Below are 25,429 nucleotides of genomic sequence, written 5' to 3' on the forward strand. Positions count from 1 at the left end.
GTTGTTTTTTGTTCCTTTAAGTTAATTCTTTACAAGCTTTCCTTTGCTTTTTATATTGTGGAACAATATTCTACATCAAGTGTTTGTAAGTATGCATATTGACTTCTTGGTAAGCTAATCCTTTAATAGTTGTAGTTGATATGGGGACTGGCAGTTACCCTTTTCCATACGGCTGTCTGTGGGCTCAAACCCAAAAGCTCACATATCACCTTCACGGTTTGGTGTCATGTTTATTCGTTCCGCATGGCACGCTGGTTTCCTTTTGTTTTGCGCTACACGTGGCTCGCTTACAGGGCACCAGGGCGGGAATGAACCAGAGTGACATACCATCTCGTACTCCAACAACTTACCTTCAACCCTCTCATGTTCTTCCCTTTAAAGTTATCACAACTTATTTTCATGAAAAAGAAACAGGACGTTCTGCACAAAGCTCAACACCGTTCCTAATTTCGAAGTCTGTTTGATGTAATGGTTTGATTTCCTCGTCTTGTTGAGGTGTTTGGATATGTGGGGGGGGCGATGTTAGATTTGCACCTTAATGTTATTTGGGATGCTCGTCAGCGATTCATTAAACCAGCTGTGTGAGCAGACTCATTTCCTGCCCCTCTCCACCGCTGCCAGTGACACATTTAACCGTCCCCCCAAAATTGAGGCACTTGCCATCCAATTCACGTCTGCGAACTAATTAGAGCCGCATTGTGTCAGCTTGGCTTCTTGTCCGTGTCGTTTTTTTTTTCTTTTCTCTTTTCAGTGGCCGGGTGTCTTACAGAAGATATATTTGCTCAGTTCTAAACTGGCCTTCAGTGATTGAGCCTCCCCTTTTGTCAGCTGTTCACACAGCATGCGCCTACTGTTTAACTGAGAAAATGCATTTAGAAAAGACCCAAGTGTGTGTGTGTGTGTGTGTGTGTGTGTGTGCTAGCACACATCAAGAAACATAAGCAGGGCCCCTTTCCTTTGCTATCCCTACAAGAATACTTCAACAACTTATTGCAAAGGAGAAAGCCCCCCCTGAAGCACTCTAACCTGTGCCCCCCCCCCCCCTTCGGTCAGTAACAACGTAATGGTTCGACCAGGCTTTTCCGGATGCCCGCTGCCGCTCTTTAGGTGGAACTCTCCAGGAATCTTCATAAAGCTTTTTAGCAGCCAGCAGAAGTTCACACTCCCACCCACGGCAGCCCGGCAGCCTTTTCTCTACACCCACAGCCCCCCCCGAGCCTGCGTACCTACACATAACCGGTGCATCTCGCAGACCTTCAGCTGCAGCGCCGAGCTCCTCTATTCATGTTTTATTAAGAAAAGAAGTCTGCGTTTCAAAGACCAACAGAACGAAGGGCACAGAGCTGTGATCGGTCACAACGTTCCTTTTCTAAATTACTTGTTGTGTCTTACAACTCTGTATAAAAAAGTATCGATCTGCTGCACAAATCTTATACAACTTGGCTTTTAACAATGAATCTCTATAAATAAACTGTGGGGATTTCTATTACTATGCACGCAGCGCAGGTGTAGCGGTTTGTGTTGCTAATAGCAGAATGAAATTACATGTAATTTCATTCGAAAAAAAATGGTCGGAAGTAACAAGTAACTCTACAAAAAGGTAAATGCTGCTGGGTTTGTGTGTTTGTGTTTGTGTGTCTGTGTGGGTGTCTGCAAAGTGCATGTGTGCCTCACCACACACCAGGGATGTATAAAAGCCCAGACTAGAGCCTGCTGTGGACAGCATATTCAGCCTTTGAAAGCTTAGAGTCAGGATTTGGCGAGTTGATTCCCCAGAGTCATCACCCGAGGTCAGTTTGCTGGGAGACAGATGAATCGTGCCATGACTCAGCGCCGAAGGGATATGCACGAAAGGCTCCAGCTCCAGTAATCTCAGTACGACACAAAAGAATGTCCCGGGGGACGCCACCTCAAACTGCACTGAAACTCCCACTGAAGGCAGTGTGAAAATAAATAAGTAAAATAAAGTGAGAACAGCAGCCTGGCCTGGTGTCAGGAGGAAGTTATGAAGAGGTACACCTGCACACGGAGCATCTGCATGACGCAGTGACGTTAGGTGATGCTGCTAGTCCATTTATACAATGCAGCTTTATTGCCTCTACATGGCTCAATATGACGGCGGCTGAGCTGGCAGCTAGGAGCTAACAGTGCTAACGACGGCACCAGTGCTGACAGAGCTTACAGTGTTTTTCTGTGGAGAGCGGGTGCTGCTGAAATTGGGCTATATAAATTTAATTTACTTGCCTTAGTTATGCACCACTGGTATAATATTACTGCAGATTTTATGGCCGAATTTGCAATTACTATGGCTTCACATTTTGGCTTTCCAAGCCTGATGCCAGTCCACTGTATGACTCAATCAAAAGTACTTTCATTATGCATGTTGGAATTTGAGTTCCAGATCAAAACCTGCAACCACCAGCATCACTTTGCTGTTTACTCTGATTAAAAACACATCAGGAATGCACCTGGAAAATCTGGACACTTTCAGCCGCAGTATAAACGTAGCATCCCCTGCATGTGTTCAGCTGTGAGAGTCCACCTCCTCTGCGGTCATTTCAAGTTCTGCTCCTGTTGCACTGAAGGAGGAATTTCCCTGAGACAGATCGGTGGATGACGTATAGCCCTGATCCTTTCAGCACAGTGAGGGCAGTTTTGTGTGGTTTCTACACCCCAACTTTAACCACCCTCCCTCCGTCCACATGCCCCTCTCCCCTGGTGGCTCACTGCTACCAGGAAACAAACTATTAATCCACAGAACCATACGATGTCGTGACTGCATACATTTTCAGCTTGGCTTGGCCCAGCAGGAGTCAAAGCACAGAAACCTTGGCAGCGTTTGGGACTCGGGACAGTTCAGGACACTCGGCATATGACGGTCAGCAGGACATGAAGCTCGGCCTGCAGAACGGGGAGCGCTGATATTGAACCACGTGGAGAAACGTGCAGAATCGGTAATATAGGATCATGACTTGGAAGAGCAACAAAAGGCGTGAATGTGACAGTAATTAAGTATATTAATCAATGCATGGATTGATTTGTGCATTCTGTGCAAAATATTGCGTCCGGTGTGGACTGAAGACAAACAGAAGCAGAAGTCATCAGCTCAGTGTTTAGGACCTAGATTGCTGCTGGCTTTTGTTCTTGCCAACTAATCAGGGAGTGATTTACACCTGGGAGGCCAGGTGACTGCTGCTAACACCAATTAACTGGTAAGACGGAAAGCCAGCAGTATCTGTTGGATATAGAGCAGGATTTATCATTAATGTGAAGTGTTTTGTCTCGATCCAGTGAAAACCAATTTTCCAAATTTGATGTTTTTTACATTTTCAGATAAGTTGAAGTTTTTGGTGTTTCATCGTGGTTTGAGAAAAGCCTCTAAAAGGTGACATGAAACCTTTTGCAAACCCTTTGGAGTATGTATGGATTGTTATAGACACAATCACATAAAAACAGTGTTTCATGTTACACTCCGGGGACACATTTGTATTCATACTAATTCATTTTTTTGGGGATTTGGGGTAACAAGGTAACACTGCCCATCATATGAAACTGCACTTCACCGTGAGGCTGTTTAACTGACTCCAATGTTAAACAACGTTAAACATTGTAACGTAGCATTAGAGGCTCAGAGTGTGCCGGCTGATGGATGGGTCCAATAAAACAAAGGCCTTATGCTCAGGAGACCGGCGTTCTTGTCCGGCGTGGAACAGAAAAGTTGAGTTATTTTCACCGAAGACGTCGGGCCACGTGACGCTACGTCACTGAGTCACATGACGTTAAGTCTGGAGCTAAAGTTTTTCTCTAACCTTAAGTCTGACTCTGACATCATTGTAGTGAAGCCGGGTGCCTCTACCCAAGAGGCAGAATAAGACGAGTAGGGATGAGATCAGCTTGGTTTGGATGTCAGTCGGCCAAAACTGGGGTCTAATAAATGAATTTCTCCTCCTCTGTCCTCCAGTGGTTGCTAAATATTGCACAGTTTTTTCAAGGATCAAATCTGAAGGACAAGTCCATCAGAGCAGAGGGTAATGACGGAGTGAGCAACGCCGTAACAGCTCCGGTCTCAGGTTACGAGTCCTCCGGAGCTTTTAGTCACAGTGAGGACAGAAGCTCCAGCCTCGGTGTGACTGCTCAACCTTGTGGCATATTTCATTCAAAGTCAGTGCTCTGATGCTTCCAGTCCCTCCCCGTCCTTCTAACGGAGCCATGAAGTTTAATGGACCTACAGCAGCTCAGCCTGTTGTCGACAAAAGATTGATGAGTCTTTTTTCGTTTGTGTGTCTCTCCGTGTGTGTGTGTGTGTGTGTGTGTGTGTGCACGTCTGCATATATTGTGTCTATGTCTGTGGCTGCACAGTGCAACTCCAGGGGAATCGCTCCCAATCCTCCAAGCGTTTGTTGATGAAGGCGTATAACTCAAAGCCGAGGAGCGGAACGGTCATTTTATGCCAAGGTGACATATTGACGAGGGCGGCCATTTTGGATGCCGGTCAAGAAGGTGCGGTGAACGTCAGCTGTTGCTTTTTTAGCCTCGCCAGATAATTACACGTTGTTCTCACTGGGCCGAGCAGCCCAGCGTGCTGCGTCAGGGAGCCAAGTGGAAAATTAGTGGTTATCTAAGGAGGTAGGACGTCACGAGGGTTATTTTAGGCAATAGGGGTTCCTTCATATAATCGGCTACAAATAAGACTTTTGCATTAGATGGAGCACACAAAAGCATTGCACTGCTCTGTGGCATAACTTTCATAAATGTGTAGTGCGGGTACTAAACTGCCTTCGGAGATATGTATTAAAGGAAACACATTTTCTCACATGGTCAACATTGTTAATTGAAATAATATTAAAAAACATAACATAACTACCATGGATATATATATATAGGCTACTATGGTTTGGCTTATGTTTGTTAGATTTTAATCATGTATTTCTTTAAACCAATCACAATCGTCTTGGGCGGCACTAAGCACAGGATGCCCACGCAAAAGAGATGGCGGAAGGGGAGGAGCATGCTGCGGGTTAACTTAAACCCGGTGAGTCCGACTAAGGTAGAGCGAATCATTATGTTATGTTGAAACCTGCTAACGTATTTGAATCACTTTACTTTGAGTTTCTGGGTCAATTTTAGATGAATTCAACATTTTAAGTCCTGAATTTTTTTCAGCTCTAATTTGTGCCGCCGACTACCTTCTTCTCCGTAGCCGTAGCGGTTAAAACGAGATCATTGTAGGCTCATGTGTTTCTATGTCCAGGAAAGATTCATTGTTTCTGCTATCAGAGCAGCTCTGCCTTTAGCTGCTCTGATGCTTTTGTGGCTTAAAATCCAACTTTCTAATTGCGTGTAGCTCCACGGGGGAGAATCCTGCTGAGAATAGGAGCTGTTTAGTAACTTTCACACTTCAGTGGCTGAGCTGATTTACTCTTGTTGTTCAGAAGTTATACTAAACTCCTGATATATTTTCTCCTGTTCAACTCTGCTGACCCAAACTAAACAGTTTTTGTTTGATGTTAAGTCGTCATAACCTGACGGTGGCCGATGTCGTGACGTTGCATTACGTGTGCAAATATTGTGGCCGAACAGATGACTCATTTCCTCGCAGCACAGCCGCTGCAGAGGTAGAGAAGGAGCCCGAACGTCGGTGCACGTGTGCGACTAATGTGCTGCTCTGTGTGTCCCTGAAGACACTGTTTCTATGAATATGTTTGTTTTATCGAATTTGATCATTTTATTTGTCGACGTGTTTGTTAATGTGTTGTCATGTTTGCCTGTGATGCATATGTGTGTTTGCATGTGAGGGGATTATGTATCTGAAGTCGGTGCATGGGTGTGCTTGCATATAAACGTCTTTATGTTTCTGTTTGTATTTCATTTTTGGCAGGCATATGTTTCATCGACAAGAAGAGAGCAAGAAGTAGATTTCTGCAGTCTGCTGCCCCCGGTGCATCTGCAGGGGCGGTTGGGGTTGACAGTGACTCAGCGATTTCTTGGCAATGTGCTTAAAAACTGACTTCACGACTCAACTCGTAGGAGAAAACAAACTCTGCAGCGGTCATTAATAACTTTGCGCCCCTTCATGTGTGTGTGTGTGCGTGTCACAGCAGCAGGGGCCTTCTCTTTGCATCAGGATCCTCCGGGCGGCTCAGCGGGGCCACAACACATCACTGAATCCTGCAGCCCTGAGCTCGGACAGCACTGCCACTGCCAGTGTGTGTGTGTGTGTGTGTGTGTGTGTGTGTGTGTGTGTGTGTGTGTGTGTGTGTGTGTGTGTGTGTGTGTGTGTGTGTGTGTGTGTGTGTGTGTGTGTGAGAGCGTGTACCGCTGCCGACCCCTGCAGAAAGTTCTGGATGCTGCTGGCTCGACTGACCTGCTGTCCTCACCAGTTCTTCTTTCGTCTGCCCTCCATCTGTGTACTAGTCCAAACGTCAACCTGACTGCGTACTAATTCAAGCTTTCACAATGGAAAACATCTCTATAAATTGTTGGTGTGAAATGGTGGCACACTTATTGTCCTGCAACGCTTGCACACCGAAAAGGTGCTCGCTCTTGAAGAAGCTTTCAAATTTACAGTCAAGTCAGATCTGATTAATGTCCACCAATGCTTGACTTGAGCTGTTAAGTACATTAAAAACACGGACTGCCACAGTAGTGCACTGTCAGCATTAGGATGCTTCATTGGTATAACCGTTATAGGGCGGACCCAGAACAGTCAACTATTCAACGATTCGATTTAAGGAGCCTGATTCGACTTTCAATCTCACGGCCCAATCAACAATGTGGCGGGAGAATGCGGCTATGAAACAAAGGATCATACCATTCTGGATATTTGGAATAGCTTGATTTCTCCCAATTAATCATAACGTACAGCATATTGTGGTGTAAGTATCAGCCGATCAATAAGTTGTATTCAAATAACTTTTTTTTAAGGTTTGAGGCACTTCCGCATTGGCTTCACTTTTCAGACCCTCTGACAAATCTGTCCACCTCGTCTTTGTGAGATGAGTTGTTGTCTTTTTGAAACGTAACCAACGAATGCAGATTCTTCAGAGAGTTGTTTTAAACGATATGAATCATCACTATACCTGCAGTCAGAGGTGTAGCTGTGAATAAGAATGTGAGATAAAACTGTACCCTGTGGTGCGAACCGTTCACGCTTGGTATTTCTTCTAATTAAATATGAAAAAAAGGTTTTCAGTGAAACGTTTAATGGTTTGTGCAGATTGCTGAGAGTTACTTAGGTATTCGTTCATTAAAAAGCAATAAGCATGCGATGTTGAAGAACTCAGTTCATCAATGCAAACAACTGAGCTGATAACTGATGATATTATCACTGACATTTCAGGTACACTCACTATTGTTATTTATCATGTTGGACTCCAGATCTCAGCATGTGAATAATAGTTTACAGTGCTGATCAGAATATTGTCCAAAACTGTGAAAACAAGACCAAAGTTGTTAAAAAACAGAAAATTAAAAACAGTTATGAACCGTTTCCTTTTCAGGTACTTCCTCACTTGATCCCAACCAGCTGGCTATGGTTGAGGCTGGACGGATGCCAGCATGGTGTTGTTATAGATTCTTGGCATTGATCTCACAAATGCATCCGCCGTCTGTGTTCTGGCAACACACCTGTTAGATTAACACACCGTTTACTGTCCAAGACATTTAAGTTTGAAACGCCTTCCTGCCTCATTTTAACACAAACATCGTTATTTATATAACTGAGGACAATGTTCATGTCACAAGTCAAGTATACTTACAGATGCATTTATAGATGGTGTCAACAATACAGCTGTTACTGTAATAGCTTTATTACTTATACTTCATTTACTTATATTTAAAAATGTTCATTTGAGAGCCATAAATACTTGGATCATAAAATAATAACACCGGGGAGAGTCAACTGCAAATTTCAGTTAAAAAGACCAAAAGAGAGCAGAAACATTCCTGCAGAATGATGAACACTGTACACTAAATGTCCTGGGTAGCCACACACACACACACTCACACAAACACAATCCAGAGAGTGCTCCATAACGCTAATGTGTGCTATCCAGTCATCCCTCTCACCACGGCGTATAGTTAAGTGTCATGCAGCCGCAGCGTTCGCTATTAACCGCTTTCTAGGTCGAAGCGTGAATCAGTGCTAAGCATCAGCAGCTCTCGGCTCCGCGGCGATGCAGGTGAAGTGTTTTGATTCCCTGGACTCCCCACCGAGAGCAGAACAAAAGAAAAAAAAATCCATTTGGAGACTTAATTAGCACCGGGAAAGAAAAAAGGACTGATGTGTTTGTGTGTTTAGGTTCAGAGAGGCTCATTCGTCTGCACGGATGACTGAGCCGGACCGCCATATGGTTTTTACTGTCTGTGACTGTGTGTACATTGTTTTCATGCCGATGGCAGTCTAGTAGTGACATGACATCAATCACCGGTTCACACAAGGTGAAGGCATAAACAAGGTGTCAGGGAAAAAAAACTATATTAAACAGAAGCTCTATATTATAGAGGCATCAGTTCTGACAATGATGAACGTGAAACGAGTTCGGATCACTACATCGGATGATGTTATTTAGAATATAATGAAGGCATGTTTTTATCAGTGGTTCTCTCTAATGTCTATGAACAGATTCTGCGTTCAAATCGTACGTAGACTCTGTAGGCAATGGGAAGATTTTGGCATTCTGGTTTCCGTTTTTTAGTCCGGGTAATATAGACGGATATTCTGGGAACACGCCGCCTGTTGCCTGACAATGATTTAGCTTTTGGCCTGGATATCCAGAAATATAGCCCCTTGCTTCCAAGCTAGCCCCCCTAACTAGCTCTTAAGTCAGTGGTTGCATAACGCTAAATTTAAAAAATGAAATAAAGTTAAGGGGAAAACTACATTTGATGTCCTTTTTTTTTGTTGCATGAATGACATTTAGCTACTAAAGAGACAAATATTTCCCTCAGGAGTCGGTGGACGACCAAAGTAGAGCTTAAAGGAGAGTGAATATTAGACCTTTTGTCAAAGTGGACGAAACAATGAATGCTAAATGTTGGTGTGTTTTGCCAACATAGTAACAATGGGGTCATAAACATCTTCAAGCCAGGATCAGACTACATGACATCAGCCCACAAAACGGCCCGATCAAACACACATTGGATGTCGGAAACGAGTGCTTCGTGACACTTCAGGCGGCACATTTCTTGATATTTCTGACACAGAAAGTCAGTCTCCAGGTTCACCTGCCGGATCAGCTTTTAATGACGACACGATAGGTCTGAGATCAACAGGCGGTCTGACTCGAACAACTCGCAGTGATCACCTCGTCTGACAAGGTGACGGCATCTGAAGATGTAAATGTTATGAAGTCTGATCCCATCGTTAGCTCACACAAAGGAAAATCGTGTGAAAACACAATGTAACCTAAAAGGTATCTAATGAACTAAACATCCCAATTAAAATGACATTTAAAGAGTTGGAAATTTGGCTTTTTCATGTTTCCAGTGCAAGTGTGCATTCGGCTATTTAAAGGTGCCTTTCTGCTCATTCAACCGTTTCCACGTACTGAATACTTCAGGGACTTTCCATGTTGGAAATGAAAAGATTTGAATGACAGCTGCGTCGGCCACATGGGGATTCCCTCTGCAGTTGTCGGACTGCCCGCCCCCGGCAAGCTGTTGCAGGGCAGATAACCCCCCACACATTGGAAGAACGTCAATCAATTGTCATTATTATATAAGAAAATAAAGTTCAGCACTGCACACAGGCTGTCTGTTAGAGTGTAGACGTCTGCAGCCAGGAGGACCTGACATCTTATGAAATGTGGGCCATTTTAGAGATATTTTATCACAGTAAGCTAATGCACACTCATCAACACAACTTCGGCTTTTCTATTTAGACATGTTTCAAAATAGATTTAGTAAATAACTTGTGCATTTTACTTTGTCTCCTCTGTAATACAAACAGAAGTATACAGATGAGTACTAACATTGGTTAGTAAACCTTTGTGTGTTACAGCTTGTAGTGTGGAGGTACATTACAGTACTCGAGGATCTTTGGCATTATTCTTTACTTTTGCACTTTTGAATAGGACATGCCACTGTTGGGGAAACAAGAGGAAAGCTGCCAACAGAAGACTTGGACTTTACTGTTTAGATTGAATCCCATGGCTGCTGCAAAAGAGCAGTCAAACAGTCCCAGAACCAACCCGGGTTAAATAAATGCACTTTTACCCTTTTCATAATATGACAATAGCACTGCCTATCGAAAGCCTCTGGGGGGCTTCATCGTGTAACAAACTAGATCTTTTGGACACGGCTGCTTCTAAAGACAGTGGTCTGTAACTTCAGTTTAAAAAAGATACCCTCAGGTCCGTCACTGTCACTACACCATGATTATAAAACACACAACACACACAGTGTGACATGAAGACCTTCAGGGTGAGTTGTCGGACCATGATGACAAATAACATATCGATACATCAATCATCTTATATTGGCCCCTTCAGTAGAGCCAGGTGGACGACCTGTCTGAAATATGAGCTCTCTTTTTCCTTTTGATTGTGGTTGTGAAAGCTCAGAAGCCTTTAGATAACAATGACCATGTCTCCTGCCAATATATTTCCACCAAACTATATTACAATTTTACGAACTTTGTAACCACATATCCATTGACTGGCCTATTCGTATGTAAAATATGTGAACTATTACATATTTGGCTGAATCTGATGGAAGCTGATTGAAACTGATTTTAAAAACCTCTGCGTCTGAAAAGTGAAGCCAATGCATCGGTGTCTTAAAGCTGCATTCTCTCTAATGTCCACCAGGGGGCGACTCCTCTGGTTGTATAGAAGTCTATGAGAAAATGACTCTACTTCTCTCTTGATTTATTACCGCAGTAAACATTGTAAACATGAGTTTATGGTCTCAATCTCTAGTTTCAAGTCTTCTTCAATACAGCATGATGTTCATTTAGCAAATTATGGTCTATTTAGAGTCAAATAGACCATAAAGCAGGGTATGCTTTAGGGCGGGGCTACACAGTGATTGACAGGTCGCTACCATGGCATGGTCCGGTCTGAGAGTTGTCTGTGTTTGTGTCTTAGAACATTAACCCTTTCACAGTGTGTTTTCACTTCATGGAAGTTAATGGGAACATTTTGGTTGCCGAAAAATGTCTTGAGCTTCACCCTCTCGTGTCACTTCTGGTTGCAGAAACCAAGATGGCGACGGACAAAAAGCCGAAGTCAAGGCTTCAAAACGACAGTCCTGAAACCGATGAGTGATGTCACTGTAACTACGTCCACTTCTTGCCTACTGTCTATGGTTGCCAGGAATAGTCAAAATCCAGTGCTGTTTCACTGAATTTAGTATTAAAAGTCGACAAAATTAAAAGTCTTTAACTCGCAGTCAAAAATTCAAAGGCAGCTGGACTCAAGTTGTGGTTCACAAATGAGTTTAAAACATGTTTCCCAAAGGAAGACTCCACACCATAATAAAACAACTGTGCTGCGCAGCGCCGGCGTCTAGAGAGGACAGATATCATTACTGAGCATCAATTTATCAGGATTACATTGCCTCCCTTCTCGGCTCATTTCTCTGAATTGGGTTCAAAAAGGCTGATATCCGCCATAAAACATTATTCTTATATGCCAAGTCAACTGAAAGCCAGTTAAGTGTGAAGAAACTCATTTGAATTGCTCACAGAGACTTCCCACCCATGCGTAAAGGTTTTATATGAAATCCAGCAGGAAGCGTGTGTCATATAAAAACATGTCATGTTCCCTGAGCCTTGGGTTAAACGCTTGTGAGGTGTGACACGTATGTTGGTGGTCTAAATGAAATAAAAATCTAACATAAATGCATATAAATGTAGGAATATTTTGGACAAAAAGCACTCTGTGGTAACATGTCGTAATATCACAGCTGATGGGGACTGCTACTGCATAAAAGCTTTTAGCTGTATGTGGCCACGTTTCCATTGTTTAAAACAAAGCTTAACGTAGAAAGAAAAAAATAATCGTTTTTTACAATCACAGTCTTGCTGCACAAAGGCTGTGTGTGTATAAATCTGTCCCACTGCTCTTTCATAAAGCTCTTAAAGACACAGTCCATATCAGCCTCATTAGCGCAGAATGGACAGAGCAAGACGAACAGACGGAGGGCAGCGAAGGAGGAGGGGAGAAAAAGAAAGATGAAGAGGAAAAAGAGATAAGGATGAGCAAAGATGGAGGACATGTAGAAGAAGGCATGTAAGAGCGTTGATTTACAAATGTAGGTGTGTTTAAATATGTCCTTACAGGGAGGGGAAGTACATAATGTGGTAAATAGTTTGATTTGAAAACACAAATGAAATCCAGACACTTTAAAAAAATATACAAAATGGGTCTCTGTATCTCTCTTTGAACAAGTAAACAAACCCGTCCGCCGGGGTTTGTGAGGTCACCCAGGAGTTAAAAGTCTCCATACAGCCGTGAATCCTCTCGGGTTCTTCAGCTAGTTTTAATTAATCCTTTAGGATAATTATGTTTTATCTCCTATGTGACCACACAACCAGAGCACAGCCTCAGACAGCATATTGCATATTTATTACATGTTCACAGTTACACCATCAACGTATGCCACTTTACAATGAATGCAGGTTTCCATAACGACACATTAACATAAGCACTGTATGTGTGTACATGTACTCAGCAGGGGGCTTTTAGATTTATTCCTTCACCCTAATGTATTTCTTGACACAACACCCAAAGCCTTTGAAATGCAAGCTTTATATTATCCCAAAACCATATTAATTCCATCAATCCATTCTGTCTGTTCTCAAAACACGATGGAAATCCATCCAAGCTATTAGCTCAAGATATTCTCTGACCAAGGCAGCGACACCTGAAGAACATGGCCCGTCTTTTAAAAGACTCTTGAATGCATCGTTTTTCCTACTAAAATGAGACACATGGTTTGAAGCTGTAAGAGAAAATAAACGGAATTCAAATCTGAAATTGACTGACAGCAGTGTGGCTTTTTGACCCAAATTCAAAAATGTGTTTCGAGGTTCTACATTGATTTTAGTTGAGACAGCTTTATATAATATGCTTGTATTTTGTATCTTCTTTTTATACCTATACGCAAAGGATATTTCAGAAAGCATTTATTTATATTTGCTATGCTGTTGTCTATGTATATATATATTAAAACATTTGCTATTTTATTACTATATTTCTATGTCATTATCATTAATGATTATTTTTACCATTCTCAGGTCTCACTTGTACAGAAGATCTCAATGTGACTTCCTTAATAAACAAAGTATACTGTGTATATACTCAGTGTGTATATAATTGTTTGCATCCTGAACAAATGCTCTGCAGTACAGGACACCTACAGTTATTATCCAGTGTTATTTTCTGTTGACTCACCAAGTTTATTGTCTTAGAGAATGTTTACATGTGGCTCAACAGCAGTCTGCACTGTGTGAACTGGAATGGTACCGTAAGCGTTCCCCTGCTGTGTTTTTTTTTTTACCCGAGCAGGAGGTCAGTCGCATCCCCCTGATTACGAAAACCTGTGTGTGTCCACGTGTGTGTGCTCGGCTTTGTTTATCAGTATGTCAGTGGGTTTGAATTGTGCGTTTCTGTGCGTTTTAGTCGGGATCATGTCTCTCTCCGGTAACCTTGTACTTCTATCTTTGTGAGGACACTCACTGACATAATGCATTCCCTGACCCCTTACCTTAACCATCACAACTCAATGCCTGACCCCAACCATTACCCTAGCCCAAACCTAAACCGACCTGAACCATCGACTGTCACTCCTAGGGTTATGAAGAGCCATTGTGAAGCTCAAAGTGGCTCAGATCGTCGCCGTCTTGGCAGTGACGGCACAACCCTACTCCTGCCTAATCCAATAATGGACAAAGAGGTGTATCGTCGGTGGAGCTGAGGCGGCCCGGGTGACGCATCAGGGCAGACAGCTAGCAATTAGCAATTAGCAATCTAAAATGGCACCCACCTGTCACTCAAAGCAGCCACGCCCCCGATCATATCTTTTCTTGCACCAGACTGTAAAAATTGTCCTTTCTGATATAAAGTTTGGCATTTTCAAATGGAGGTCTACAGGGATTGACTCGCTTTTGGAGCCAGCCTCAAGTGGCCATTTGAGGAACTGCAGTTTGTGGCACTTAAACATTGGCTTCATTTATCATTTATCTTGTTCTGCACCCTCAAAGCGGGTTTTTAATATCTGTCCCGAAGTGGGGACCAAGCAAAATGCCCTCACTTTCCAAAAATGTTCTCACTCTGAAGGTCCTATAACTCACATTGGTCCTCACAAAGATAGCTGTACACAAACACACACACACACACACACACTTACTTTATCATCTAATGAAAGCTAAAGACGACTACTGAGGTCTGCCCAGTCTCTCTGTCTGTTTGTCGCACATTTTGCCTCTCTCTCTCTTTCCACGCACAAACAAACACTGAATCACACACATATACACACACACACACACACACACACACACGTCCCAGTTTCCCCTGTGGCTGCCTGATTGTGGTTTCCTGGCCTCGCCCTTTAGATTTACTGTAATCGCCGATGGAGGGAGAGAGGAAAGAAAGGGAAGGAAAGCTAAATTGACAGACGGAAAAGCAAAGAGGGGACAGAGAGAGTGATCGAGTAGAAGTAGAGAGGGTTAGGGAGCTGTGCAGGGAGCGAGGGGAGAAATGAGGAAGAGAGGTGGGAAAGGAGAGCGGAATGGAGAACCGTGACTGAAGATGATGAAGGTCAGAGGGAGATAAGAGTCGAAAATAGAATGATGAATTAATGAATGACAGACGTAGGGGAGGAAAGATGAGAAAGGGAGAGACTCCGAGGCCGCAGAAGGAGAGAAAACATCTCCCATTAAACGGAGATTACAGCTTCTGCCGGTTCCAGAGTGCAGCGCGACTTTACACCCTCTGCCATCAGCGGCTGATGATATAACACCCAGTCTTAAAGATCAATTTGTCACTTTTCATCTCCTCCTACACCTCTTTCTCCTCCTCCTCCTCCTCTTCCACCGGGGCTGAGGGCAGAGATGCCAGAGGAGGAGGAGGAGGAGGAGGAGGAGGAGGAAGAAGAAGGTGGGGGAGGGAGGAGCTGGAGTCGCAGCTTCGAGAGAAAGAGGTGAGAGAGAGCTGACTTCCATTTACGAGCATTTTTTGGATGATATCATCTGCAATAAATCCTCCCCTCTCCCTCTTTCATGGTTTCCCGTTCTTGCAATAGGTCACACACACACTGACAAACACACACACACATTGCTGCAGACTGAATCCATTCCTCATTTGTCCTTACTGCCAGTTCAATAAAACTGTGGTTCAGGGACTCCAGCGGTCCTTAAAGAGGTTGTATGGGGTTTGATCTTTTTCACGATAGATTAAAGGACCAGACAGGTGTTTATGCCTGATTTAACCTTTAAACTGTTCACGGTGTGCGGTTAAAGTCCGCTAAAGAAGTGGGCGGGCTTAGAATGTAACACCAGAGGACAGCGGTCAAATGTCATATTTTTTACAGGAAGAAACAATGATTGGATTTTGATATGTAAAATACTGTTGTACTGTAATATAGCTGCACAATATGGCCGAGGAAGTGATCTTAAAGTGTTTTGAAATCAAGTGATTCGGGATGAACCAACTAAAACAACCAGCATGGTCTTTTTTAACATCCCAGTACAGACACTGGTGACGCTCTCCTCAGATGAGCCGTTCATCTTCTGGAGGTCAAAAACATGAAAGACTTTGGGCCCTTCTGGTCTATGATTTCCGATCTATGAGGACAAGTCCTCGGTGCCTTTTAGAGACGACCTGTATAAAACAGACAGAATACTAATCAGGCACTAGATGGGAGCAGATGGAGTGTGAGTATCGCCTTAGAGCACACAGAGAGAGAAGTGAGATAATAACCCACAGCTAATCCACTGCACACTAAAAACTCATTACTCCTCAAGAAGAAAACCAAAAATCTTCCCCAAGACGGAAAGAAACACTCTGCTTAAGGTGAAGGCCTCGGCACAAACTGCCTGCTTTTCCTCATGTGTGAAATTTCTTTTATGCACAGTTCAGCGGATTTGACTCGTCTTTATTGAAGAGCCTGTTGGTGGGCACCTGCACTAACACCCCCCCCCCCCCCCCCCCACCCCAGCAGTGTAACACACACTCACACACACACACACACACACACACACGGCTAATACAAGATGAACACGCAGCTGCTGTACCTGCCACAAACAGACACAACACAGCCACTGAGACCGGCAGCCTTAAAGCAACATATCGAATCAGTCTACACATCATCGAGACACTTTTTCTGACCTTTTTTTAATACAATTTCTGATTGTATTTTCCCCAACCTGTCTGCTATATACTGGTTTCCACTGACTTCTGTATACCTACAAATCTATTGGCAAACATGTCGTGTAATCCATTTCAATGAATATCAAGTCTGCATAAAATGACAGCAGAACTATGAAACCCTTGCAATATCAAAGGGTTCTTGGTAGATACACCTGGGTGGGTACCTTTCACATCATAGTTCTAGTTTTACCCCTTTATGTTGAGTTCTAGGTATGAATATCCTCTAAAAGGGCACCAGGTGGAACCTTCCAATCAGAAAGCACTCAGTGGACGAACTGAAGAGTTCTAATCAGACCTATATCTAGTCCTGTGAAAATGTAAACAGGAAGTAGCACACTGCAGGAGCTAACCAACATGACAAAATCATTCAGCTTCATCCAAAAAACTCCACATTATGTGTTAAAAAGAAGGCTCACAGCTCACTTGGAAACAAATGACATCACATACGTCCGTGCACCAATCAGGATTCTGTGAGATGACAGTTGTGGGGTTGTTTGTTTGTGCCGCTGGGCCAATCAAATGTGATCAAACGGTGAACTGGACTGTAAAGCTCTTGAAGACTGATGTTCAGTTAAAGTCCGCTAAAGAAGTGGGCGGGCTTAGAGGGCAGTGGCCTCACATGATTGGAAGAAATTGGTTTGTTACTGGCATACGTAAACAAACGTCACATTATTTACAGGAAGGAACAATGATTGGATTTTGACATGAAAAAAGAAAATATGCATATATTGTCAAATAGCTGCACCATATGACCGAGGATGTGATCTTAAAGTGTTTAAAAATTGATGTTTTCTTTAACTTTTAACTTTAATATTTATTGTTATAATGAAACACTTAAAATATAAAAACAAGGTTTCAGAGGCTTTATTGGGCTGTTTAATCACAACAGATGTTTGAGGCCCACAAAGGATTTTGAGTGCAGATGCGTCAGAGCATCTCCAGAGCGCACCAACAACAGCAGACCAGGGATGGATTTCCACTCCCACCAAATCACCAAGCAGCGTCTCTGCTGGGTGAAAACCACTGAGGCCCTTTCACCTTCCACTGCACCATCTGCATATTCATACATTATAACAAGTCCATACTCACTCAAAATTCATTACTCTGTTATGTTAATCTCACGTCAGGGGAGTCGTTGCAGCACAAGCAATTAGAAAATCGTTCACATGCCTGCATGAGGATTAGATTCTGCCTTGATTATCTTTCCCCCCCTTCAGGTGTAAAATGTGTACGCAGCATGTCGAGATAAGAGTCGCTGCAGCGTCCAGCCAAGAGGCTCCGCTACGGGGCTGGTTAATGGTAAGACGGTCACCGAGCCACCGCAAAGACCTTCAACACCTCTTGGTAAAGCAGGTTGCACTCACTGGAACATGAAATGCCCTTTTGACCGTGTCGACGTTACAAATCACCAGCTGGTTTCGGTAAGCTGTACTCAGTGTGCCCCAAGGGCCAACTGCTGTACGCCATGTGCGCAGCAAGCAAGCAGCAGATGTGGAGGAACAACACAAACAAGGACGGGAAACAAGAAATAAAACATCAACTAACTACCTCCACTACAGCTGTCTGAGGCTGAAAAGAATAATGTGTGAATTTATGCATCGATGACGCAAAATTGGGAAGGCACTGCACATCAAAAAAGGTCCGACAGACGTTTGAAGGGAAAATTAAACCTCCAGGAAACACCATCGCGCACTCACACACACACACACACACACACACACACACACACACACACACACACACACACACACACACACACACACGTTCAATATGCATTCACACTCTGGGGCACAACAGTGACAAAAACAAAAAGGTTGATCTTACCTCCCAACGCTTGTTTCATAACGAAATTCATGATGATGGCTTGTAATTCCCTGCCTTCCTTGTCTGAGCAATGTTACATTCAATTGTGACAGAAGAAGAAGTCCTTTGTGCAGATCTGCGACAAAAAACAAAAAAACCTTTTAAGAATTCAATAACACTTTATAATCCTATAACGCATCAATGAACAATACAACACGTAGTATGGAAATTGACCGTGCGTAGGAGAAGGAGGTCACTATAAACTCACTTTACACTACTACAGACTCGCTCCACATTAAATATTCATAGAATATTGTAGAAAGCGTTTCTGAATTAACTGCACATTTAGCTGCAATTACAGATTGCACGGAGAACAAACAGTCGCATGCAGATTTAAAGTATCTGTATTTGAGTGTTCGGCACCTTTCTTCAATGCGCCAATTGAAGGACACCAAGGTCAATGGTTCAAACTCAACCGGAAAACACGGAGAGAAAAACACCGTAAATCTGCTGCCCAACTCAGTGGCTACAGCTCAGCATTTCCTCGCAAATGTGGCGCTTGTTCCCCACCCCAATAATCCCGGACAGCTGAGTGTTTAGTGTCGGGTGCTGAAGAGAGAACGTGTCACGACAGCAGACAAGCGAGTTTTGACAAAGTGCACGGTGCGAGTCCTCAGCGTGGCCAGGACAGTCTGTTGTCATGCATGTGGACTCCGGACTAAACCACCACTGTGGATCTTTTTGTTGTTGTTCCTGATCATGTGGTAAAACTTTGCATCCTCCATTGGAGGGAGATTGGACACAGCCATCCCACTCCGGCATCAAACACGCCGCTCGCACGGTGCGTTAATTAAGCAGACTGATGCATGCATGTTTGCATCTACATGCATGCGGTGAACGCGCATTCAAATATGACCTGACACGAGAGATAGGCTACACATGCGCTTCCTCGTTTTGAGGGGAGCCTGTGGTTTTCAGCACCACCGCGAGTGGATAGCTCCCCGAACCCGTTGAATCGCGCTGAAGCGGCCGCGTCAGGCATCGATTTACCTCCGTCCCCGGCGACTGGCTGAAATCCTCCTCACACACTCACACACACACCGAACGGGGAGAGCAGAGAGCTTCGGCTGCAGCGAAGTTATCCCGCAGCATACAGCAACAGCAGCACAGGCTAATCTAACTGCTCGTCCCTCGCATCTCCGGCTCCCGGGGCTGGAAGAAGAAAAAAATAAAAGGGACGTCCTTGGTGCCTCCTCCTGCCTGCCGCTTTCGTCTTCCTGCACACGCACACGCACACACTCACTCACTTGCACTCACACACACAGAGAAAGAGGAGGAGTAGAGGAGGAGGTGGTGGTGGTTTGGTGAGGGTGAAGCAGCTGCCGTTCACACCGTGATGGGAAAGAGCCTGAATCACATGGAGGGATGGAGAGAGAGAGAGGGATGGAGAGAGAGAGAGACACGTCCCACTAACGTCCTCCTGACCGATAAAGACAGATCAATTATTCAGCCCCGACGCTGGCTGGCTGCTCCGTACAGCCCGCCCCCCTCGTCTCTGCAACGGGGAGAGGGACTCGGCTTTCATCTCAAACGGTAGTGCAGAATAAAGCGGGAATATAATGAGAAACGGGTAAATACGTTGGAGCTGGATGTCCCTTTGTTTGCCGGCACTGTCTTGTGTAACGTGACACCATGGATGCGATGTGAACTATCTACCCAATCCTCTGGGGTTCCCTCCACGATGCTGTAGTAAAAGAGCTCACACTGGAGTTCCCTACATTAACATGTTATTTATCATATTTGACTCGTTACATTAGGATATTCTTCTTGACATGAGGGCATGTCAGTGCTGTGCACAGATTGTGTGACGGGCAGGGGTAAAATAAAAAAGAGCCCCCCCCCCCCCCCCAACACCTGGGAGGTTTCACCTTCTGATGTGACCTGTGCTTATACTTTCACTTTCACTTGGATTTCATCACTGCAACACAGAAGACAAGTAATTGGGACACAGTTCTACTTTACAGCCGTGTCAAATTAAAATCTTTTAAAGGCTGCTATATTATCTCTGCCAGGCTTGAGCCTGGGAGGGGATTATGTGTTTGGTCATGTATGTGTTTGTGCATCTGTCTGTCTGTCTGTCCATGGCTAATCTCACATGCTACTGGACCCATCACCCTCATATCTTCTGTGCTCATTTATGACTGTATGCTACTTCCTAGCGGTCGACCATGTTGACAGCTGACTCCTGTTAAAGAGTTTGAAGGATGCGGGCTGACACAGGAGTCTTTAGAGTTGCATTATAGGAGATATAGGATTCAGCGTTTTATGGTGCAGTTACCTAAAACTTGTATTTTCCTTCACAAACTATGGAACTAAAAGCTGATTATGATTTAGGAGAACACGACAACGGACCATTCCCAGTGGACTTTATAAACAGATTAGTAAGTGTAAGATTGTTGTGCTGGTTGCTTTGCTTGTGTTGCCTCCATTCAATGTGAAAGCAATGTGACTGATGTATGTCACTACCTCTCTGACCAACTAGATTTTGGGCATTAAATGTGAGTATTTATTGAGTAGAATTGAGTTTTTCCAGTCACCCAGTGTGTAAATAATGAGTCTCCACTGACTTGTGCAGCATTTTGTTTATTCTGAATGTCTGAATCTCTGACGAGGTCACATGCATTTATTCAGAGGGACAGAGAGTGGCTTATTGTAATGGTTTCCAGCATTTTGCGTTTCGGAGTGCCTCACGTTCTACTCTATGGGGCTCACGTTTCTTTTGCAGGACCGTGCTGAGCGCATCTTTTCTCATTATGGTTATTTTGAATGGATGCCCAGAGCTATGTGACTTTACTAACCGTAGTTATGATGTGGACAGAAACATAGTTGTAAAAGTTGTGCAAGACACTGACGTGTGTCGTCATCGTAACAACTGACAACAATCCAGTTTCTTTAGTACTCGTCAAAGAAAACAACAGTTCAGTATCCGTCCTACTCCTATTCTGATTCTATGGCCTCCATAGCAGAGACAGATTCACTGATGTCACATATTGTAAATATATATCATGCATCATCTTGTTTCACTTACAGTTAGAAGACGTATCACAGTTCTGCTGCATTACAATAACTGAAAACAAATGGTCCACTTGTACACGGAGAGGGGACACGTTTGGGATTCTGTCGCTCCACAGTGAGCTTGAGCCCCAGCGGACATAATATGATGCTGAGCTGGTTTGAGTCCACGATGCCATTTGAGCCGTTTTTGTTCCCAGCTCATAACATTTTCTCTTTTCTGAATAGCAGGGAGGTTTAACCTGCTGATCTTTTCAGCGACGCCAAAACATATTAGAGAATTTTACTTTAGCCTGATGGATGATGTGTTCTGCAAATTTATGCAAAGCTGGCGTGCCAGAATTTGACACCCTACACCCTTCGAGCGGTATCTCATTTAGCCTCCCATTCAGCAGTCACTGATGTTCTTTGGTTTGCATGATTTCTGTGTAAAATGGAGCCAACTTGAGGCCCTTCACTATTCAGCTGTAGAACAAGGACTTGACATGTTTCCTGGAATTAGGCCGCATGTAGAGAATTTTAATCCCCGCTCTCGCTTCATCTCACCCGTTCACTTCATTTGAAGGAATATCGGCAACAACAAGGTTGAACGGTGTGCCAAGCTCAGGTAATTAGGCTTCCTCAGTTTCCCCACCGAGGTATTTTCACCAAATACTGCGGCTCAGGCGGAGATAAAGTTAAAGATGATTCAAGCTATTCTTTTCTGCTCGGTATTATGTGTGCAACTGCACATACATGAAGATGAGTTCACTGAAATCCCTGCCAGAATTAAATGATGCAACAAAAGCTGTTGTGTTCCATGCTTTTCAGTTTAACACTAAAGCCGTATTCTCACGAAACAGCAGGACTGCAGCAGAGGAGGGATACGGTTAACTCTGGCGTGTGGTTTGGAAACTCTAGAGGAAATTGCTGCACATCAGATCGCAGTCACAAATGTATTTCATTCTTCACTTCAGTTGTAAGGAGGTGAAGTTCCAATTATCAATCTGGACCCTATTTTCATATTTTTGTGTCTAACTGACTAATAAAGGCAACAATTTCTGAAATTGGTCCCGTATTGAGCGAGAGCGCTGCAGACGGCTGTAATGTAATCTATTAGGGAAAGCTGGCACTGTCATTTACGTCCACTAAAAGTGCTTGTTTTTTGCCACTGACGGGCTCTGATAGTTAATAAGTGTCTGACATTATGGAAAGAGTTGCACTCAAGGAGACGTGTCATTCTGGAATCTTGTAAGCTGACATGTTACCAGAAGACAACGGTGGAAGCGTTGAGTGCCGGCCGAGCAGAGTTCGTAGCTCGCTGTTATCTAAGACAGTTTCAATGTCATTGTCCTCCTGATCTCTGATAAACATGATCAGTAACAAGAAGAAACGCCCTTTTTGTTTTCTTGAGATAATGAAACAGCATTAAGAAAATATAATAATGCCAGCGCTGCGGTTCTTGAACTCATAATTTGAACGTATGCATGATTGTGTAGCTGCTCTCCGTTCATCTCTAGTAGCTTCAACTCTCAAACTACCGTACCGCCGCCGCCGCTGCAGGTCGCCCTCCCAGGGTGGCTAATGGCCAAAGCAGGTCATGTGTGCTCCCCATCAGCCTCTGAAATGACTATTGATCAGGACATGAGATCAATAGTAACTCACACTAAGTGATTTTTTAAAGCAATTTCTGCAGCAATGCATTATCAATGGGACTTTGTTTGATTTCCACTATGTCTTCTGATCAATATCATTGAAGAATTACACTGCTGTAAATGTGCATAGAAGATGTGTCAGAGTCTGCAGGCTGAACAGTCCCTCTTGTGTTGGTGGTCACCAATGAAGTTAGTGTGTGTGTGTGTGTGTGTGTGTGTAGCCAAGTGAGGGTGAAGGAGTTAGGAACGCAGACTGGTGCAGTTTGAGTAGAAATATATAATAAATACATTTAGATCGTCTTTGCTGTGAATCCTTCATTGATTGATTGATTATCGGAATGAATTGACTGAACTGGAAATAGTTTCAGGAAGATGTTTTCACTCCAGAGCCAAACATCACAGTTAAAAGTAGCTTTCTCATTTCAGTCACATTATCAAACTGCCAATCACACACACACACACACACACACACACACACACACACACACACACACACACACACGCCAAATTGTTAACGAGTGGTTAGCTTTAGGCAACGAAACTGCTTGGTTATGGTAAGAAAAAAAGATCATGGTTTGTGTTAAAATAATAATGTGATAACGTAGTGTGACAACTTAACAACTGTTACAACGTTAATGAATAACATCTGAGCAGAATGTTTAAGAAATGTTACGTAACAAGTGAAAAGTCAACATTGACTTTTGTTTTCTCACAGGACATGAACAGCGGTCTCCTGGGTGAAAGTCCTGTGATTCTTTCACCCACCAAACAATAAAATTTTTTATACAATAACGGCCGCTCGATAAACTTTATTTATGCCAAACTTGAAAACATGGACATATCCTTCTTCATTTCAGTCCACCTGCAAAAGAGAATGTTTAACAGTACGATCCACATTAAATCAGTCATCAGTGAGTGTTGTTTTCCTTGATTACAGCTAGCATGCCTCTCTCTCTGAATACACCTTTGAGGTCACAATGTCATGTTAAGTGTCAAAGGATTCATATAGTTTATTCAGCCTATCATACACGGGGTGTACAATTAAAAAACACCCCGGTGTGTCTAGAAGTAGAAATGAGAATTCTAGTCGAATGAAACAGCAAACTTTATATATTAGACACATTTCAAATGTGCAGACTATAAATCTAACTTGTATTCCAAAATCCAGCCTTTGTCCTAAACCTCACCTGAAGCGATATCGCTGGAAACTCAGATGGTTATAAGGAGCAACAAAATGTGAACCTCACTTCCTCCTGGGCGCACTCCAAGCACAAACACACACCATCGTACACTCCCCTCTCTCGCACACGTACTCCCCTGATGTCTTGTTAATTCAACTCAGGCCCACTCTAATGTACTCTATTCTCTCTCTCTCTCTCTCGGTGTCTTGCTTCCACACACACACAGTAGTTGGTGGTATGCAGGAGGAACAGTAATGTCACCAACATCTGAGGATCCCTACTGACCTGCACTTGCTGATCCGTGCGTTTAAGTGGCGAGGTGGTCTCTATATCAACCTGGGAAGATTGCAAGAAGCCATTGACGTACTGCATGTATTCCCCTGTGTGGCTGCTGATCTGTGCTCAGCTACAAACATTTCCCCAGAGGATAATTCAGATGGATATAACCTTGCGGGGGACCTAATGTTAATCCACAGATAGGCGGCGAGTCCCCATAATGTGACTGTGGGAACAGGTTTCATCCCCACAAAATGATTATCTGAACTGTACACACAGCAACAAATGGTAAACGTATAGAAAGTCACCAGTTACATGGAGCGGCCAGTTAGAGAATCTGCCACCAAAGCAAATAGTCCATATACAGCTGCTTTACCAGAGATCATTACTGCTGTCAGCCCCTTTGTGTTGTTGTATTTAAGCTTTTTTTTAATTAACTCACAGCGGCCGCACTTTCATTATTACGTTTTGAATGTTTTTCATAATAAAACCAAATTGTTCAGCTGGGCCATAATATGCCCCTCAAAGGACTCGTTGAGAGACAGGCAACCCTCAGAAAACAATCCAATTCATTTTGAGGTGCTAACCCACCATTGCATATTAGGATAGATAATTACGGAGCTGTGGGGGGGGGAATGACACAACAATTTGTAAGTAATTTTATGTGCATTTTTTGCGTGCCATTTGTACGCCAAGTAGTCTGTCCAGAATGCAATGTAAACAAAACCTGTGTTACTAGGATAGACTCTAAACAAGTGACGTAGTATATAGATGTGAGAGAGGCCTCTCAATGGGATCTGAAGATTTGTCCACTTCGGGGTCATTTGCAGCGTTATTTTGGCTTAAACTACATCTTGAGGTCTCTTACATGTCTTGTCTCATTGAAGGCAGCAATCTGCAGGTATTTGCAAATACTTCAAAGAAATGTGATGCACAGAAATGTGATGCAACATAATCATGCCAGGTGTGATTCTTTGTGATCGGAGCAGCTGCAGTCTAAATCCAGCTCTGAGCATTTCGGCAACAGACCATTACATCATCTGATTCATGTTTATCTACTATATGTTGGAGAAAACTTACAACAAACTAA

General features: G+C 43.5%; 1 protein-coding gene across 1 annotated transcript in view; it reads right to left on the reverse strand.

Annotated features, from left to right (window-relative positions):
- LOC306701827 (complexin-1-like) overlaps positions 1–18,228 on the reverse strand; it is a gene marked incomplete at both ends in the record, with an annotated part of 46,307 nt that extends 28,079 nt beyond the window's left edge. Inside the window, one exon of the mRNA XM_079167245.1 lies at positions 18,198–18,228. Coding sequence (XP_079023371.1) covers positions 18,198–18,228 — 31 coding nt within the window. The remainder of the gene's footprint in view (positions 1–18,197) is intronic.
- Positions 18,229–25,429: the final 7,201 nt, after the last annotated feature.

Source organism: Pholis gunnellus (genome assembly GCF_910591455.1).
Source record: "Pholis gunnellus genome assembly, chromosome: 10".
In the NCBI taxonomy this organism is placed as follows: Eukaryota; Metazoa; Chordata; class Actinopteri; order Perciformes; family Pholidae; genus Pholis; species Pholis gunnellus.